General features: G+C 34.1%; 1 protein-coding gene across 2 annotated transcripts in view; it reads left to right on the forward strand.

Annotated features, from left to right (window-relative positions):
- 5-HT2A (5-hydroxytryptamine receptor 2A) overlaps positions 1-20,705 on the forward strand; it is a 230,801-nt gene that overhangs the window by 206,590 nt on the left and 3,506 nt on the right. Inside the window, exons 3-9 of one of the 2 annotated variants that reach the window (XM_077441569.1) lie at positions 7,778-7,880; positions 8,003-8,124; positions 10,334-10,520; positions 10,590-10,691; positions 12,787-13,014; positions 19,077-19,246; positions 19,338-19,464. In XM_077441569.1, the coding sequence (XP_077297695.1) occupies positions 7,778-7,880; positions 8,003-8,124; positions 10,334-10,520; positions 10,590-10,691; positions 12,787-13,014; positions 19,077-19,246; positions 19,338-19,464 (1,039 nt within the window). The remainder of the gene's footprint in view (positions 1-7,777; positions 7,881-8,002; positions 8,125-10,333; positions 10,521-10,589; positions 10,692-12,786; positions 13,015-19,076; positions 19,247-19,337; positions 19,465-20,705) is intronic. The other variant, XM_077441570.1, reaches the window with a different exon arrangement.

The raw sequence follows: 20,705 nt of genomic DNA on the forward strand, positions 1-20,705 counted from the left end.
TAAAACTTTTCAACCGTTAAAAGTTATAAAATAATGTTTCTGTTTCAATGATATACACAAGTTCATAAAGATTATATGGAAAATAGACTTCAATTTATTATATGACTATTATTTATTTTATTTTTTATTTTTACATACATATTTTTCACATACATATATACAAATATACCAGGAAGGCTTAACAGGTAAACCCCAAATGCGCCTTCCTGGTCCACATAATTATTACATAGATGCATGTAAATCTAAATATCTGACATCTATGGTCAGTATACATATATTACAAACATCGTATTATTACGATAAATAACGATGAATAACTTTCATGTAACAATACGAATTTTATATTCGATAAACAACCACAGAGACATCTATGGTGAGCAATATGGCGAAACCTAAGATATAACAATAACTAAAGGTTCGCAACAGAAAATTGGGAAGGAAACGCCAATTTTACAGGAATCGTTTCAATGAAAATCAGAAAAATTGGCAAATTCTGATAAGAAACGATCGACCTAGACAAATCAAGGCCTGGCCAACAGCGAGACTTAGCGGGGAATCGAACTCGTAACATCAAGTACGAAATAATTCAACATTCACCACTAGACCACGCTGCTGGTATAATTAAATAAAAACATTAGTTTAAATAAAAATATTTGGATCTTTTTAAACATGAATACTTATTTTACAAATGTGCAACTTTCAATTTAGAGCCAATAAATTTGGTATACTACTACAAATTATATTATAATATATTAGTGGTTTTACTTGGCTTCGCTCGGTATTTGTAATATAAACCGCTTAAACATGACTAATCTAATAGTAAACATTTTATTAAATTTATTTGAATAGCTTTATTTTATATAAAGGGGCGCCCCCCGAAGCCGGATGCGAATTTATTTGTCATCATGGAAACCTTGAATTGTTTTCGTTTCCCACCCAACTATAATTACAAAGTCTCTGTCAAGATTATATATTAGATGTACATACATACATATATAACTTATAATATATTATAATTATAACCAGCAGGGTGGTCTAGTGGTGAGTGTTGTATTATTTCGTGCAAAGTGTCACGGGTTCGATTCCCACTAGATTCGATAGTTAGATTTCCACTCGTTGTTGGCCATACCTTGGTTTGTCCAGGTTGATCTTTTCTTATCAGAATTTGCCAATTTTTATGATTTTCATTGAAACGGTTCCTGTAAAATTGGCTTTTCCTAAACAATTTTCTATTACAAACCTTGAGTTGTTATATCTCAAGTTTCGCCAGATTTCTCTCCATAGATGTCTCTGTGGATGATTATTGAATTCGTATTGTCACATGAAAAATGTTATTGACGTATTGTCTACGATGTTTGTAATGTCTGACCATAGGTGTTGTTTCGATTTACATGTATGTTATGTATTTAATATATGTATGTACTATATATTTCTCGATTCTTAATATGTTTAGCACGCTCGCCGCTTTGGAGCAATCTGTTAGGCAAGGGTTCATGATTAATTGAAATAAAATAAAATTAAAAATTAATTTACGTATGTAACCGTAGACAACACAATTTTCAAAAAATTAAATTATTTACTTTCTTTTTCGACTTTTTAAAATTTAGGTAGTATATAATACTAACCAGTGATACCCAGCGTTGCTACGATCGATGACAGTTGAAAGTTTTCCAAAATCAGTCTATGATCGAACAGCCATAAAAGAAATCACTCGAGCAATTTATCTCCCGATAAGTATGTATGTAGCTTAATGTCGACTCTGAGAATCTTTTGTCGAATAAAAATTCTTTCCTCAGATGCAATTTTGGAATCACATCAACAACAAAAAACTATGATTCATACTCACATTATATCTTCGTATATAATAGAATCGAAAAATGTTTTATATCTATGAAACTATGATTTAGTTTTTGCTTGGATCATTTGACCGATCATAGTGTGAGTGGACAAAATGTTAATCCACTTGAATTGCTCAACAAATTACTCAACAATCGAGCAATTTACTGGGCAATAAATTGTCAAACTTCTGCGACAATTTGCTAGATGAAAACTACAAATCCTTAGTTGAAAACTGCGGATTTCTATAGCAGACAAAGAAACGTTAAACATACTTGAACTAAGTATACTTTCATAATACAAATTTCACACCCATTGGAGAAACATTAATATAGTTCAATATAATTATTTAATGTGAGATAAGATTTATTGAAATTATATATGAAATATTGACGATAGAATTTCCGCTTTATAAAAAAATGTTTTTTTTTTGATAATTTATGTTGCTGTTTATAATAAATCTTTCAAATACTGTTTACAACTGAAAAATCTTCAATGAAATATACACATGGCGCCGTATATATATGTACATAGTTTAATCAATCAAATAAACAATTTATTTCAAGCTGAACCAAACATCAAAATTTCATATGAATCAGAAACAGTTTGATATACAATTGAATTTATCATACAAAAAATTATAGTTATATTTTGCTTATTAGTCTAATATTAGATTTAAGTCATAATTTCGAATTCATATATGTATGTATGTGATTACTAACGCATTTCCATAAAGACCCAAATCATTAATTTTAGTAAATGTCTTTATAAATAGATAAACCACACATATTGTATGTATATCCAGAGGAATAGAACATATAATGCCTTTCGAAACACAACCAAATCTAATTTATTGTGAAACTTTACATATAACAACCATAAAGACAATCTTTATAGTTTGCTTTGAGAATGCAATAAAACCTTTTCTGTTTTATTTCAAGCAACGTATATTATACTTATTTCACAAGTGCAATATGAAATAACAGATCAATACTATTAATACATATAGTATTAAAAGTATTGATTCAAATCAACTTCAAGGATGGTGTTGATTTGAAGACGTAAACATATCTAAAAAAAAAAAAACATTTCCTCCGAAATGAGTAATTGTTTCTCCATACATCGAATTTGTGAAAATGAAAGGAAAATTGTTGCACTATTTATCTTGTAGATATTATATATAGATATTCATCTGCCATCAATAAGATGTATAGCAATAGCGAGTCAGCTATCGCTAGTCAGATACGAAAGTCCTTAATGCGCACCTTTTCCAGGTGATGTACCTTGTGTTGTGGGATTTTTTTCAATAGATATCGTTTCAGCGAAAATAAAGGAGAGTTTTTTCACTCTATATATATAAAGAAAGAGGTATACGACGACCGAATTCCATTGATTCTTTATAAAATGGTCTTTTTTATATGCCATAAACTTTATTCGCTTTCGCCCGTCGAGCAGTTTCATTCGTGACGAAATAGTAATCACAGCCCTTACTCACCGTTCTCTTTATAACATTCACAATTTCTTAATATTTCTCGGAATTTATCTCGAGCAATAAGCATAAAGCTTATGATGAACAATTCAATTTAAACATTCCGTGAATCGATCGTAAAATCGGATGATGATATTAATATAATATTATACATTCGATCGTTTAGATTCAAATTTTCATACAATTACAAGTTGAAGAGTTCATATTGTAAACCGTTTTCATACATTTTAAATCATTTGTCAAAAGACTTCAGCAACTATTCATATTAATATTTAAAAGTACACATGCACAAAAAGGCATACATATTTTTCGACATTAAACTAATGTAAGCAATTAATCTTTCATCTAACCAGCAGCGTGGACTAATGGTTAGCATATTATGCTTTCGAGTGGTCACGGTTTGATTTCCACTGGCGGCTGTTGGTCAGACTTTGGTTTGTGACTCCAGATCGATCGTTTCCTTTCAGAGTTTGCCAATTTTTCTGATTTTCATTGAAACGGTTCTTATAAATTATAATATTCTCTTAAAAATATCAAGCTATTCAGCGTATTGAGGTTCGCCAATGTCTATAATAATAAGATGCAATAATTTTCCATAGATATCACTGAGGATGTTTGTATGAATTTGCATTGTATAAAAATACTTTTTTATTGTATCTGTATTAGTACACTCGTCGTGGGATTCCCGAGCACCAGTTAGCTAATCTCTACAATTTATACTATTTATAAATTTTGATACTGGTTTAATTAAGAATTGCGACATTTTTTCTTGTGAATTATAATGGAATGCTATTAAATGCAAAAATTGCACAATTTAAACATGTTTCAATTCCAAAAAAAAATTGTAATAGATAAAAAATATACAAAATTGAATATTGGAGAGTCAAGTCAAGACACAAGAAAACAATTAGGTAGATTTCAAATATTTAAAAGATGCTCCTCTGTTGGAAGCCAGGCTCCGAATGAATTATGAAGCCAACTCGCCGGATTTTATACATATGTGTAAGCGGAATGGGTTTGGTCAAGCTCGCTCATTGATCGATGAGCCAAGCTCTCCGATTGGTCGACGAGACGGGCTCTCTGATTGGGCGGCATGCACTGATTGTCCTATCTTTACGCAACAATAAATGCGTGTATATTATTAGTACTTATTATAAGTATTATTGAGATGAGTTTTGAATACAAATTTTCTTTCAGATTCTTACTCTTATCTAATTTTTTTTGCCATACTTACGAAATTTCCATTCTCACAAAATTTGAGATAATTTTTCACTTGTTTTTATATGATAAAAAAAAATACAAAACTGAGTTCCCGTACTTTGTATTGAGCGTTTTTATCACACTTATTACAAAAACACATTTTTTCGCTGCCCCGTTCATAAACAGAGAAAAATCGTTTGAAAAAAATACCTTTCTAGCGAGTGCGAAATTTATTTGTGCTTCCGTTGAAATAAAAGTTTTTTGCTCAAAACCTTTCAATAATTTATCGATTAGGATAGATACAAAGAATTTTTCGGCAGGCGAGTAATCCATCGGCCATGTAATTTGAGGTTACGTATAAAAGGAGGATATTGAGGGAAGAATGATGGTCCAAAAAGGGTCAGTATCGGAAACTTTCGAATGCTTATTTAACATAGCTTCTCACTTATACAAACGAATACATAATGAGACTTTGTGAGGGACAATTTTAATGCAAAAGACCAATTACTCGTCTTTATGAAATTGTTACGCCACGTTGTTCGTTCTGTCGCGAAAAGCTTCATATCGTGTGCAAATTCATATTTAATCACTGCAAATTTCCGTCTCGAAAGTGTCCCCGTCTTTGTTGTCAAATTTTCCGACCCAAATTGGCCGGATATTATCCATTTCGTAAGCAAAATTTATATATGTGGATTCAATTGCTTGTATAAGTTGTGTGTACGACCGAAAACGAAGACCAATTGGATAATACATACACACATATCATCTTTCAAACGAGAAAAATTACATACGTTCAGAAGGTGATTAAAATTTTTAACTAAAACGCAAAACCTAATGTTTCAAACGTTTGATCTTCACTTACAGTCATTTACATACATCATATATTAGTAAACTGGCTAATATTGTATTAGTAGACAATCAATTTTTAATTTTCCCTATTAGAATTAAATCTCAATTTGGTTAATCTCATTTCAACTACCTATAGTATCATTTCTATATTTTGTATTCTGAACATATCGATGAGTTGATGCACGAATATTGTGCATATGTTTTGATTTTGATTTTTAAATGCTTTTTATTATTACTAAAAGTTCATAATGCATCTTATATCTATTTTAATAGCTACTGATCTACTGATCATTTTCTATTTTACAATGTTAATTTAATTTTGTTAGTAATCATAGTATTATATTATTGTAATGTTAATGTATAGCATAATAAGAAAAAGAGCTCAAAAACCTATTTACATATTGTGCATATGTTCATTTTTGAATTTGTATCGAATTTTAAGTTTGTAGATGCTGGAATAATTTAGGTTTAAAATTAACATTATGAAGAGACATATACACTAATCAAATAAAATAATTAATTTGAAATAATTAAATCAGAATTCACTTGAGAAATTGTGAAAGTGCCTGATTCGCTGGCGCATGTCGATTCATTGACCTAACAAGCAGAAGTATTCACTGCAATAGACTTTACTACATTCACTGTCGATGTTTCATTCATTTGAAATATATTATATATATATATGATAGTAATACACAGACTCAAAGTTATCCCGACACACAATAGACGAACATGATAAGACTTAGAACGTCCTTAGAAATGTAACAATTGAGACATCGCGTCGCGTCGTAATACGCAAACACGAACGAGTCTAGGATTATCTCAACGTTTTGCCTCACATTGTGAATTTTCACTACACGAGATTTCGTCCACGTGCCTACAATCCTATGTCGTGTGCATTGAATTAGTTTTTCCTTTTCATTGAAAGTCCTCAGAATCTAATTATAACATAGTGTCAACCCACTTCAATGCGAATTACACAATAAAACTAGAAAACGCGTATAAATCGAAGGAACTGTTTAATCAAACATTTTTCCTTTATATTATACAACATAGATAAATTTCGAAAGGATGGCTTTTTTGTTTTACCATTATATACATATGAAACCTCAATTTGAATAACTTCAGATTTTACGGAAAATTTTTCCGGTTGATTGAAAATTGAAAAGGCTGTAGCAGTTTTATTGCGTGCCGGCCGATTATACAACATACATTCAGCTTTGACAAGCACCCTCTTGTTCATGTTAGTCCGTTAAATAGAGTTTGTTCATACTAAATTTAGCTATATGTTGAAAGCTCTAGATTTACATGGTAGACTAATAAACGACAAATCACTCATCTTTAAGCAATGGAAGTGGATTTAAAGGGTCTTATAGTTTTGACCTGTAATTATATGCATTTGGAATTAATTACATTATTCAAAATGGTTGTCAAGTTGTTACGCAACTTATCGCTTGTATGCTTGATAGGTATGTAATTTTAATAGGTAGGTTTTTCGAGAAGTCAAAAATATGATTTAATATTGAACGAGATGTTTTAACTTTATAACGGTCAAAAATTTATAGTCACAATCGTAATAAAACATTCAGAAAGTGAACAATTTATCTCTTGATTTGTAAAATGCATGACTACTATGTAAATAACGTATATAACGATCTCTACGGTAGATAAATCGAGAAGTGTATTATTAAATCTGTATTAATAATCGTTTCTTAGCCATTTCATATGTACATACATGGAGATAATAAGACAATTATGATCTACAAAACATTTTTGTTACAGAAAAAATCCTTTTTATGAACACATTCATAAGAAAAATCAGCAATATAGATGATTTTCTTCCAAAAAATATGAAAAATTCCCACAATAAATGAATATAATATGTAAAATTTGATTAAATTTCCAAGCACGGACAACCCACAATCATAAAAGATCATTAATCGTCAATTGAAATCCCACAACTCTCAGTTGAAAGACTATTTGCACGAATCGAGATGAAATTTGCATTTGTATAGCAGACGTGCTAAAACGGAGATACCACTATACATAAAATAGTATATTTCAAGCTCACGATAACCCAACGAAACGTTAGCGTGCACTTCAAGTCATAATAATAACTTTATATAATCAAAGGGGTTAAGAGTTCATTAAGGGAAATCCTGAAATGATAATCGGAAACAAAATAGCACAATCTATAAATAAAAAAGCAGTGAAACGCAAAAAAATACATGGCATGTATTCAATATATCCAGGATTTCTTCTGCTTACATATGGACATTCATATGGCATAACAATTTCAATTATGAATACTTATTGGCTCAAGATTATCTTTTAATTTTTTATATTTTGTTATATGTATATATAATTAGATATGTTATTAAATCAAAATTTATTTCTTTACAGGTTACTGGCCCTTTGGTTGGGTTTGGTGTAACGTTTACGTGACGTGTGACGTGTTGGCTTGCTCGGCCAGCATAATGCACATGTGTTTCATCTCACTGGGCAGGTAAATTAGCCGTTTTTTCTCGTCGAATGAAATACGTTAAGACTGTTTTTTGAATAAATTCAGTTGTCGAGTTGGATCTGTTTCGATTCTGTGCCAAATTGAATCGTTTAAATCGTGTTCAGGTACCTCGGCATTAGAAATCCTCTGAGGACGAGACACAGTGCTACGAAACGGCTCGTCGGATTCAAAGTAGCACTTGTTTGGTTGCTCAGCATGCTGGTCTCTAGTTCAATTACTGTTTTAGGTATAAACCCTTTTTTTATATTTGAATTGGGTGAGTGCGCCAGTAGTCGATGTGAATTCAAATTCTAAATTAATTGTTGTGAATTTAATATATTTACAGAAAATTTCCTTTTTTTGTTGATAAATAAACCAACCCGCTTTTGTTTGTTTTTTTTTTAGTTTAACTATTTTATTATAATAATAAATATCATCGACTTTCAATGGCATTAATAGACTTTAGAGTAATTTTTTAAATAATAAAAAAAATTGTTAGAACAAAAGTTGTGTAACGTGGCGTGGACGTAACAGTAGTATTCCATTCATATTATACAGCAGTACATGTCACCGTAACCGGTAATGTATCAAGCAAAACTGGTTTTCTTTGGCCACTGTGGGAATATTTACGGATGCGATGCATCCGCTCTAAAATCGCCAGACAAATTTTATTTTTATTGTTACAATCAATATACACTCGTCATTACAGATCACTCCAATGTGAAGGGTGTACGATAACGAAATACAGAATACATAAACAATCAGAAATCAGAAATACAATAATACATATACAATAAGAATATATAGCATATAACAATTAATTATATAACAATTAATCAGAAATAATAATCATAGAAACATCTACGGATTATTTTTAGATTTTTGTGTACAATTTTTATACATATAATGAATACGAAATTATAGAGATGTCTATTGAGATATCTATAGATTTCAGATTACTGTGCAAAATTATTACAAATTATACACAGGCAGATTTTTGTGACAACTGGAAATGATCTAATACCAATTTTTCAGGAACCGTTTCAGCAATGATCGGATAAAATTGGCAAACTCTGATATAGAAACGATTGATTTGGAGTCACAAAACCCCCAAACCTAACCAGCAGTTTGACGATTCGAACCTTCGGTCTTAGTGGTGCTAATTATATACGCTACCATTAAGCCAAACTGCTGGCATCTGTGCACATCGAAAGGTTACTCGTCATCTGATGTGCAATCCATCATTCGAGAAAACAAGAATTACGTTTAAAGCTGCCGTTCTGTTAATCTGTCGTTCGTTTATCTGCCGATTTTAGAGCGGATGCACCAAACCCAATATTTACGCATGATGTGACGTCATAGTGGCGAGTTCACGCGTGCTAATGAAAGTGCGCATGCGCATATGAATATTTTCGGAAACGTCATATTGTACCAATATTGACTCAATGATACGACGCAAGCAATATTGCGCCGTATTGTTACGCTTTCTAATGTATATATAAGCCGATTTTGCCTTGCTCTCGGCCCAAAATTCCAAACGTGACGAAACGTGCGCTGCTGTATACTATGAATATAAGAAGTCTTTTCCGTGCACTTGTTTACATACAATGCTGGGTTATATAATAGTAATACCTTTTGTTCCATAAACAATAATTATTACTTTTTTTTGTAATTGGCTAGGAAGGCGCATTGAGTTTACCCGCCTTCCTGGTATAAATATATTAATAAAATAAAAAATAAAAATTTCAGTGTCATATTATGCATAGTATCATCCATATGTTGATAATAACGTTTAATGATAATTTCAAAAAAATATCAGATGTGAATTTTGTACATATGTATATATTTATATATATAGGAATGATTTTTAAACGAGTCGTATGTGTGGTTGGCCAAACTGCTAGGGATAAAGTGTGTGTGGTATGCATGGGAGAGACCGGATGCGTGTTGCTATGGTCACTTGTTGGAGAACAAGCCGGACGATATGGTTATAATAAATAGTTCTGACTGATTCTGCGCTTTTCACTTGGAAACCTTCACATCCGGATCCTATATATATATATGTATGTATGTATGTAATTACATACATTTATTTTAATATTATTTTAAAAATAATAAAAAAAATTGACTGAATACGTTACTACTATCGCACTTTCTCCAACATAAAACAGTATCTTTAAAAATAAACTCATAAATGAAATGTAATGAAAATCCAAATGAATAGTCATATATTTTATGTTTAATTAATACTTGAAAATAAACAAAATTTGAATTTCACCACTGTCAGTGGACACACAGTGGAATATAATCAAAAAAAAAATTCCAACATACAAAAGGAAAACTTTTTCCATATTCAATAAGTTAGGCGTTCGTGAAACTTTTCCGACCCTTCAAACCCCGTTCATATTAAATTTGCTCACTTCGTAATGGAATTCGTCAAATTCGAATATTTTCAGGTATAATAAACAGAGCCAACATCATGCCCAGAGCTCAGGAGTGCGTCATCAACAACCGACTGTTTTGGGTCGTCGGATCCTTGGTCACTTTTTACCTACCCATGGTTTGCATGGTCGTAACTTACGCTCTGACGGTGCACCTCCTACGACAGAAAGCGCGTCGACCTGACGTCGATTGTTTCAGAAGGTTCTATAATTTTATTTGAGATCTTCCTCACCGCCATCGTTTGATAATGTTGTTTATTCATTGCGATAGATTGGGTGGTAGATTTGTGGCCAATAAAAGTTCTGGAGGCGGCAACAGAAACAGCACCATATCGCATCATCTCGCGTGGAGGACGAGTGGAGCTTCAGACAGGTAATTTATTCAAAATTACCAATTACTTAATAACTTATCAAAAAAGTATATATAAAACAATGTGGATAAAGTAATTTTTATACTGGGAGTTGTAAAGGGGCGGTAGAAAGCCGCGTATGGATAGTTAGCTGTCATCGCTCTGATCTGACACAAGATTCCGATCTCAATATTAATGACTTAATTAATGATCAAACTGCTTTAGGTTAATGTCGAACACATTAGCTTACTTCAATGTCAGCTAACCCTCGCATGTCGCCAAGCGGTCTCCGTGACGAGCCAGAATGTTAAATTACAGAAAACGCAAATATCGGAAGGCAAAGATCGAAAATCGAAAGATCAAAAAAAAGGGTGCATGGTAAACGGTACATACTCACTTAATTTGCGCGAGCAGGATACAACAGGAACAAAGGGAACAGGCTTTTCCTCCCGTATTAATGTGCGCGCGCAGAATACGGGAGGAAAAGCCTGTTCCTCTTGTTCCTGTTGTACCCTGCTCGCGCAAATTAAGTGAGTGTGTACCGTTTACCATGCACCCTTTTTTTTATCTTTCGACTTAAGATCTTTCGATTTTCGATCTTTGTCTTCCGATATTTGTGTTTTCTGTAATTTAACATTCTGGCTCGTCACGTAGACCCGTCACCAAGATATCAAAGCTGTCTGAAGAGTGGAAGTGGTTCAAAATCAGATCACAATTTTTCGACGAGCAGGAATATTTTATTATTGATTATTGATTATTTATAAATAATCTGATATACATACATATGTATTATTAATATCTGTATTTTTCTGGCTGAAATAAATTAGCATTGATACTGACTTTTTATTAAAGATACTGTCAAAGATAAAACATAATGTCAATGATAAAAATACCCCGTCAAAGATAAAATATTTTTATCCTTGACGGGGGGGGCTATTTACACGGGGTTTTTTGCACGGGGGGTTTATGTCCAGGGGGTTTTTGAGCGGGGGTGTGTATCCAGGGGTTAAGTGTCTTATGGTGCTTACGGACTAAACCAACGACGATCTTGGGCCAACTTTTTAACCAGCAGTAGCGTACAAAATATAGAAATAAAAATTAAATTTAAAAATTGAAATTAAATATCAAAATCAAGCTAAAGAGCGAGATTGAGCTAAAATTAGATCATCGTTGATGTTTTGAATTACAACAATATTTTGAATTACGACGATACCGCATTTAAAACCAGAGAAATATTATAATTTCTCTGCGTACGAGCGAAAAAAAATATTGTTAAAGTCGTCATGAGATGTTACTGTATTTCCACTTGGATGATCGATAAAAAAAAAACAATTAAAAAAAAACGCGGTGTCGGATGTCGGTGATTTGTCAAAGGGTTTTTTTTCTTTCGTCGAAATAAAATTAATAATTACACATTATCCGATAAATTTTACCTCTGAAATGATTTAATTACTTGATTTATTTCGACGAGAGAAACAATTGAAGAATAAAAAAATCCGTTTGATGTGACCGACAACACCCCGGGTTAGCAAAAATCGTTGGATCACGCATACTAACACATGATATATTCTCAGTAACTGCGCATTACGGGGAAGTAAAAATAATAATTCTTTGATTTTTTTTCGATCTTAGTGCGTATCTTCGTAAGTCAAAACATCTTCAACAAACAAAAGTCAAGGATTACCTGTATGTGATTATTGATGATCTAATTTTAGGTCAATCTCGAAAATTTATTTAAATTGTGCATGTTCTGTTTTAACTTTCAATATTTAATTTTAATTTTAATATAATGATTATAATTTTATTTTGATACTTGAATTTAATTTTAATATAATAATAATAGTTTTAATTTTGATATTTAATTTCAATTTTTAAATTTAATTCTTATTTCGATATTTTGTACGCTACTGGTTTTTAAAGTTGGCCTGTGGGCCGTTCGTTGGCTTGGTGCGTACGCACCATTAGAACCCAGCATATGTAGATATGTTGCTGGTCTCTATGTTAGAAAAATTGCTATTGATATTTGATAAACTGCTATGACAAACAAATTGCGTCTAAATCTCTACTAGTGCAATGAAAAGTAGGAGTTGGTGTTTTGAGATTGTTTGAATGTTGCAGATGTGATGGCATTGGTGGAGGCATTCGGGGTAGCATGTCGCAGCCTGCGCTGGGGTGTGGGAACGGATCTGCAGGGGACCCAGGCTCTGGGGGCCCCGGGGGCTCAGCAGGCAACGGTCGTCGCCATCAGGCCACACAAACTCCTGACAACATTCCCCGAGAGGCCAGAAATGCCCGTTTGAAATCGCTGAGGCTGCCTCTCATCACACCGACAGCACTTAACCTCAGGCAACTGAATCATTTTTATTTAACACTTTCGAATCGAATTCAGAACTGGGTCAAATGTGAATGTGTGTGAGTGTGCGTTTGCTGTTTAGGTGTGTGTATTTTTTGTGGTTTGTGTATGTGTGTGTGTGTGTGTGTGATTGTGTGTGTGTATGTGTTGGTGTGTGTGTGTGCGTGTTTATGCATGCGCGCTTTATGTGTTCATGCGTTGTTGTTTATTTTGTACTTGGTTATGTACAGTATGGATTTTTTTTTAATAGAACAGTGATGTGCGGTTGTTCTTGTGCGATATTCATGAACTAGCGTCTCGTTCTCCGACGAAAGGGTCTCTTAGACTGTATTCGTTGGGGGGGGGGTGGTGGCCTCATGTTGAGGGCTTTAAGGGTCAAATTCCTTGACCTTTAAAGCGGGCTTAGTAACACTTTCGAATCGAATTCAGAACTGGGTCAAATCTACAAAGAATCTATTCCGACCGGTGTATATAAAGGTGTGGCAGAACAGACCAAACCTAACCTGAAAATGAACACTTATTGAAAAATAAATATTCACTAGCCAAATGGTTTTATCTTACTAGTGAAAATTTACTTTTCAATTAGGGGTTTTCTTTTCGATATACTGTTCATCACTTGTGGCAAACTACTAGCCGAGCATTCACCCGAACATTCGCCGAGGATTCGTCAAGCATGTGACCCATCTACACATTCGCGCAAAAGGCGAGCTCAAGTTCGGGTAGTTCGCCACGAGTGGAGGCGTATCATTAAAGACACAAAATCTTACGGCACGGCATGCCCAGGTAGACTCCAGATGTGATGTTATGTTTCTGGGAAAGCACTTTTTTAAACTATTAAATGGGATAGGACACAATCCTCAGGTTCTTAATGAATTTAAGTTTTATGCACCTAGTAAGTTCAGGGACCTGAGGATCGTGATTTGTTTACTCCTTCTGTAGGTCATACAAATATGTATCTCCAATATCAACGTTTCCAATATCTAGAGCGATATATCGGCTCAACCGGGTTAATGGTGAAATTTACCTCGTCAATGTAAACTATGCTAAGCCGGTTGAGTGGTTGTTGAGCAACGCCAGTGGTTGATTTTATCAATTACTAGCTGAATCCGGAATGCGTTGCAATGCCACAATAACGCATGCAATTCTCGTTCCCGTTCCCGTTCCCGTTCTTATTCCCGTTCCTGTTCCCGTTCCCATTTGTCAGAAAAACGCAGGCAGCGAATACATTTGCAATTATTGCGTTGCAATGACACTAATTCCCGTTTTTTCCGTTTTCGTTCCCGTTTTTGGGTGATTTTTTTCACAGTAATATTCCAGGATATGCATGCAACAAATCCTGAAAGTTCCATCGTAATCGGGTTAGTGGTTTAGGAGCCTATACAAGATACACAGACAGACATTCAATTTTATATATTGTATAGCTTAACCCTGGCATGCGTTGCAATGCCATAATAACGCATGCAATTCCCGTTCCCGTTCCTGTTCCTGTTCCCATTCCCGTTCTCGCTCCCGTTCCCGTTCTCGTTCCCGTTCCCGTTTCCGTTCCCGTTTTTCCCGTTTCCTTTGACTTGTTCACCCTGTTTGCCTTGTTCGCCCTCGTGTTTACTCTCTTCGCCTTGTTTACTGTCTTTTTACATACCTCCTTTACGTTTCACATGGCTTTCGTGTCAGTGGTCATTTTTATCTCTTATCCGATCGTTTTCATACTTTGCCATATTGCTCATTTTGGTCATCAATACACGTTAATGTATCGTCTGCCATTATGTTGGAGATAAAATATCGTATACAACGCGTTTTAAACACGCGGAAAGTAAATCTCCCTGACGTTTAATAAGCGTTCATCCCGTATTTTCCAACCTGTTCGCCTTCATATGGCGATATAAGATTTTAATTGTTTAAACGCCTATAATTCACTCTATATTTGATGAAATTTGCTCTATCGGTTCTCGTTATCTCTAATATATAAATATTTATAGTTTTAACTCTCATATTTATATATAAATTTCAAATTTGGCGTGTAGCTTCTTGTAGGGTAATACACGATATATATTGATTTATGGCCAAAGATGTCAAATCTGACATTTCACGGCTAAAAGTATATCTCTTCACGGAGTTTTACCTGCGAGATAAGTATTCAATAAGAAGTTACGTTGTATCTAATTGTTAATATGATTTACAATAAGCTTACATACATTTAGTTTTTTACAATAAGCTTACATACATACAATTAATTCAACAGCTACCCATAACCTCAAATTGCATTGTTTATTTCTCCAAAACAAACTTTCTAACCAATACAAGCTACACATGTACAGAGATCAAACAGTGATAGTTTTATTTTTAGTTATCAGCTGATTTTTTACTTTCTTTGCCCTGTTTGACTTGTTCTCCCTATTGACTCCCGTGTTTGCCATGTTCGTCGTGTTCGCCGTGTTCGCCATGTTGGCCGTGTTCGCCGTGTTCGCCGTGTTCGCCGTGTTCGCCGTGTTCGCCGTGTTCGCCGTGTTCGCCGTGTTCGCCGTGTTCGCCGTGTTCGCCGTGTTCGCCGTGTTCGCCGTGTTCGCCGTGTTCGCAGTGTTTGCCTTGTTTGCCCTTTTCGCGCCCATGTTCGCCACGGTGAATTTCATGTTCTCCGCCTAATTTGTACGCCACTGAATATATTACGAAACGGGTTTTAATTTATTCTATATCTTAATGCACATATGAGTACCCGGAAAGATGCACTAAACTGCACTGATTAGTAGGGTCCTAATTTCGAGTCCTAATTTTCAAAGGCGCTCGAAAAGAACTTACGCAATATAATTTCACAAAAAAAATTAGCATCAGATAACAAACCTCTTGTCGCTTTTTTGTGGAATTCTATTGCGTTAGTTCTCCTTGAACATCTTTGAAAGTTTGGATGTCTCGAGTGCATTTTTCCGTAATAAGAGGAATATATATATTTTTTTAATTTGACCACTGGCTAATATGAGTTCAAATACCACTATATATCATCATGTAATAAATTGCACTATAAGTAGTTTTGAACAAAGGATCTCCCAAGAGGCTGTTTTAATCGTTTAAACATTGGTTAGTGCTTCGAAGTTTCAAGACGTTACAAATTACAAACATTAAAAAGTCGGTAGCGGTGCGGGGCATGCGGGAAAATACTTCCGTAACTACTTTCGCGGCGAAAAGTTTATACTTCTAAAAAGATTATTTGATCAAAAAATTCAAACGTATCTCCTAGCTTAATCTAGTATATGCATAAAACTGTGCTATAAAATTTACGGTCGAAATAAGTCGCAAGTTATTAAATACGTCATAAATGCACTTCGCAGCATCTCTGGATCTCCGCAAAATGGTCGCATAAAGTTAAACCAGATCCTATACTGTACAGCTCCATACAAAGCTCATTAAACCAAATAAATCCCCACGGGAAAATCGTTAAAACCCGTTCGCATCGGTGAAATTTAACATTGGTCTCGTTCGAAATGCACGCTGGGTGCATCCACTGCAATCTCAACTTTATCTGTTTTTTTTTTTTTATTATTTTAATCGAATCGGTGGACATTACAAATTATGCTATGCATAATTGTGTTTAAAATGTTGTATTTTTCTTATTAAAAAATAAATTGCTTATTGTGCGAAGTTTTATTTTGGGTCAGAAGGTTGCGAATGCACTTAGGGATTACTGCGTAATGAAATTAATTCACCCGTAATGCATTACAATAAACTGCACAATGTCATTTGTCATTATTAAGGTCGTTTCTAAGTGAAATGTCAATGCCGTGTGTAATAAAAGATGCACTATTTAATTTTTTATCGCTATTTTTTTAATGCTCCTTAGTCGTTTTATGATTCATATATATTTATGAAGTTGTGACGTATCGCATGTAATATGATATAATATCGTATGTAATATGGGTTCGGTGATTACTAGTCAAATGTGAACCGGTCAAAGGACAACCGGTCGCTCTAGATCGGTCACACGTGATTACCCGTCACACTAAAACTGGTCACGAGAAAACTGGTCACACCCCAAAACTGGTCACGAGAAAACTGGTTGACCGATTTTAGGGTGTGACCAGTTTTAGTGTGACGGGTGATCACGTGTGACCGATCTAGAGCGACCGGTTGTCCTGTGACTGTTTTACATATGACTAGTAGTCCGTTTACCGTAATATGAAAATACGCCTCGAACTCTTTCTTCTATGTACATACTTCTTCTATTCTCCGAACTCTTTTATGCCCGTTCGTCTCCACCCCACACTTTTTTAAGTACCTCCATGGATCCTTTTAATCTTTGTACTCTCAATCCCAATCTTCGAAAATGCAGGATCTGATTATTAGGAGACTTAGGCGCTGTAAAATGAGACTCATTGGCATTAAATTAATGCATTGTTTAGTCGGTGGAGAGCCACAATGATCTAATCGTTCGTTGAGCGTCACATGTACAAGTTGACAACTCATGCATGCCAACCTAATCATTCATATATGCATCGCTCTAGGCTAGCAAACTTAATCCCACATAAAGTAAAGTAAATTGAAAACAGGGGACTAGGTAATATGTATATTAAAAAATATTTTAAATTTTTAATTATAATAATCCGTCTTCAGAATATAATTTTTCATTTTTATACTAACAGAAATATCCTAAATATCTTATATTTCCTAATAACATCTTATTTTTCATCAAAACTTAATCTTTTGAATGATTTGTCAAGCAATCGATTCAAAATGCCAAATATTCCAATCGCTTGTTATTTGTATCTGTACGCTCCATACCGATTTATCATTTCGTGAGCAGAGTCCCATGCCATATTTGTACTCTAGAAGTTATGTTTATATATGAATGTGTTATTTTAACAAAAAAATAATTCAAAATGATGTTTGATAGACACAAATCAGAACATTCTTAGTGAAAATTCCATAAATGCTTGAAGAGTCTAGTAAATTAAAAAATGTTTTGTCTTCAACGGCACGGCACGCTCATACGTAACAATTTGCAAAGGGGAAAAAATTAGACGGCGTGGCGAGTCCGTGCAAGCGAACGACGCGGTGAACCATACCATAACAATCCACTAAAACTACCATGTAGGGCCGATTCTGGTATCTGAACTTCGCTAATCAGAGTGAACAATATCAATATCGACAACGATTTGAATTGATTGTAATTGAACTGTCGATGTTTTTAAATTTTAGGGGACTAACCTAGTCCCTCTAGTCTAAGACGACACTTTTATATCTACATACATATACTAGCTAAACCCAACATGCGTTGCAATGCCACAATATCGCATGCAATTCCCGTTCCCGTTCCCAATCTCGTTCCCGTTCCCATTCTCGTTCCCGTTCCCGAACACATTTTAAATTATTGCGTTGCAATGAAACTCGTTCCCGTTTTTCCCATTTCTGTTCCCGTTTTTCTTTTCACAGTAATCATCCCGGACATGCATACAACAAATCCTTAAAGTTCCATTCTAATTGGTTCAGTGGTTTAGGAGCCTATTTGAGACACACAGACATTACAAGCATTACATACATAGATATATAAAAATCAATGTTTGTCTGTCTATTTGTCTGTTTGTTTATCTGTCTGTTTATCTGTCTATTTATCTGTCTATTTGTCTGTCTGTTTGTCTGCCTGTTTGTCTGTCTGTTTGTCTGTCTGTTTGTCTGTCACGTATGCGTTCCTATACCATTCAACCGATTGCGATGAAACTTACAGGAGTTATTGTGCATATGCCCACAATGATTTCTATAAAAAAAATCGCCCAAAAACGGGAACATAAATGAGAAAAACGGGAATGAGTGACATTGCAACGAAATAATTTCAAATGTTTTCGCGTCGCCACCTGCGTTGTTAGGGTAAAATAAACAAGCAATTGACTACTTTCAAATGTGTTCGCCGCCTGAGTTTTTCCGTTGTTAAACGCTGGATTAGTCAGATTACCACGACTTTAACTCGGGAACGGTAATTGCATGCGTTATTGTGGCATTGCAACGCATGCCGGATTCAGCTAGTAATAAATAAATAAAAAGTGAGAATTTATTCTTAAACTAATTGGCACAGGTTTTTGGCGAACAGAGGCAAACGAAACACACTTTCGGCCAATGCAGTGATGACAGAGCAGAAAGCCACAAAAGTCCTGGGAGTCGTCTTCTTCACGTTCGTCTTCTGCTGGACCCCGTTCTTCCTGCTGAACATATTCTTCGCGGCCTGTCCCACATGCGACGTACCAGGTGAGAGACACAAAAAAAAAATAGCCACATTTCAAGATTACATTATCTCGTATTCTTTTCATGAAATATAATGTGTTCCGTTGTGATGCAGAGCATGTCGTGGACATATGCCTTTGGCTGGGCTACGTGTCCTCCACCATCAACCCCATCATATACACCGTATTCAACAAGACGTTTCGAGCGGCTTTTATTCGTCTTTTACTATGCAAATGTCAGCGGTAAGATATTCCTCAGATTGTCTAACTTAATGTATATTCATTAACCTGATTGTGTATACAAGTGCGCTTTTGTGCCGTGCCATTTTCACCCATTAAATTCCACGCACAAAGGTATCGCCACACAGGCTTATTTATACCAATGTATTAAACTCTACAAAAGCCTGTCGGTTTTATTTGTTTGCATATTTTGGGGTTAAAAATTGGCTGGTGATTAGTTTGGGTCGATAGATTTGAATTAAATTGGGTCGATAAATTTGAATTCACCTTGAATTTGCCTCAATTATCTGGTCACCTTTTTATTTATCCCATATTAATTGTTTTGAGAAAGTTCAACTTAAATTTATTAAATCCTTACGCTACCTTTTTCCTACCTATACTCATTCTACTGTTTCCGACATTTTAAAAATCCTTTCTTTTAACAATCTTTCTGTCAGGCGACGACATACTGATGCTATATTCTTCTTTAAGCTCATAAATGGTTTCCTTGATTGTTCTGATTTACTGAATAAGGTTAATTTCAGAATCCCAGTTCGGTACTCTAGACGCGTTGCACTCTTTTCACTTGATCCTTTCAATACTAATTCCCAAAAATATTTTTATCTGCAGCGCGTTTATCGTATGTTTAACGGAGAGCTGAATGAGATTGATCTATTTGGTATTTCCCTACATCAATTCAGGTCTAACATCAAGAGAATCTTGACCGATTGATTCATTTCTTCTCCTATTCTATTTTTCCAATATTTCCAATATTTTTATACTTTAGTTTAGTTATGTAATGTGCTATTTAATCATATTATAGCTTTCATTCTTTTACTTTTCATTTGTTTATTTTGTATTTACCTTTTTCATTTGTTTTATATTTGTAAATTTCAATTTCTTCTTATATTCTATTTTATAACCTTTTCCAAATATTTCAAGACTATAGTTTAATTATGCAATGTTCTACATATTTTGTCATGCCTTTATTCTTTACTTTTTAATTTGTTTTCCTTATATTTATCTTTTTCATTTTTGTAAAAATCTATTATTGGACTCGGATGTTACATATATTATTTATTTACTATTTGTTTTTTTTATACATATCTATGTACATCCTGTGTGTTGATTTTTCAATTAATAAAATAAAATAAAATAAAAATAAAAAAAATAGATGGGTCGCATTGCTCGATATTTAGTTAAATAAAAAAAGTCAATTATTAGAATTAGAATGTAACGTACAGAAAATATATCAAAGTCAAAAG

This window comes from Arctopsyche grandis, chromosome 11 (assembly GCF_051622035.1).
Source record: "Arctopsyche grandis isolate Sample6627 chromosome 11, ASM5162203v2, whole genome shotgun sequence".
Taxonomy (NCBI): domain Eukaryota; kingdom Metazoa; phylum Arthropoda; class Insecta; order Trichoptera; family Hydropsychidae; genus Arctopsyche; species Arctopsyche grandis.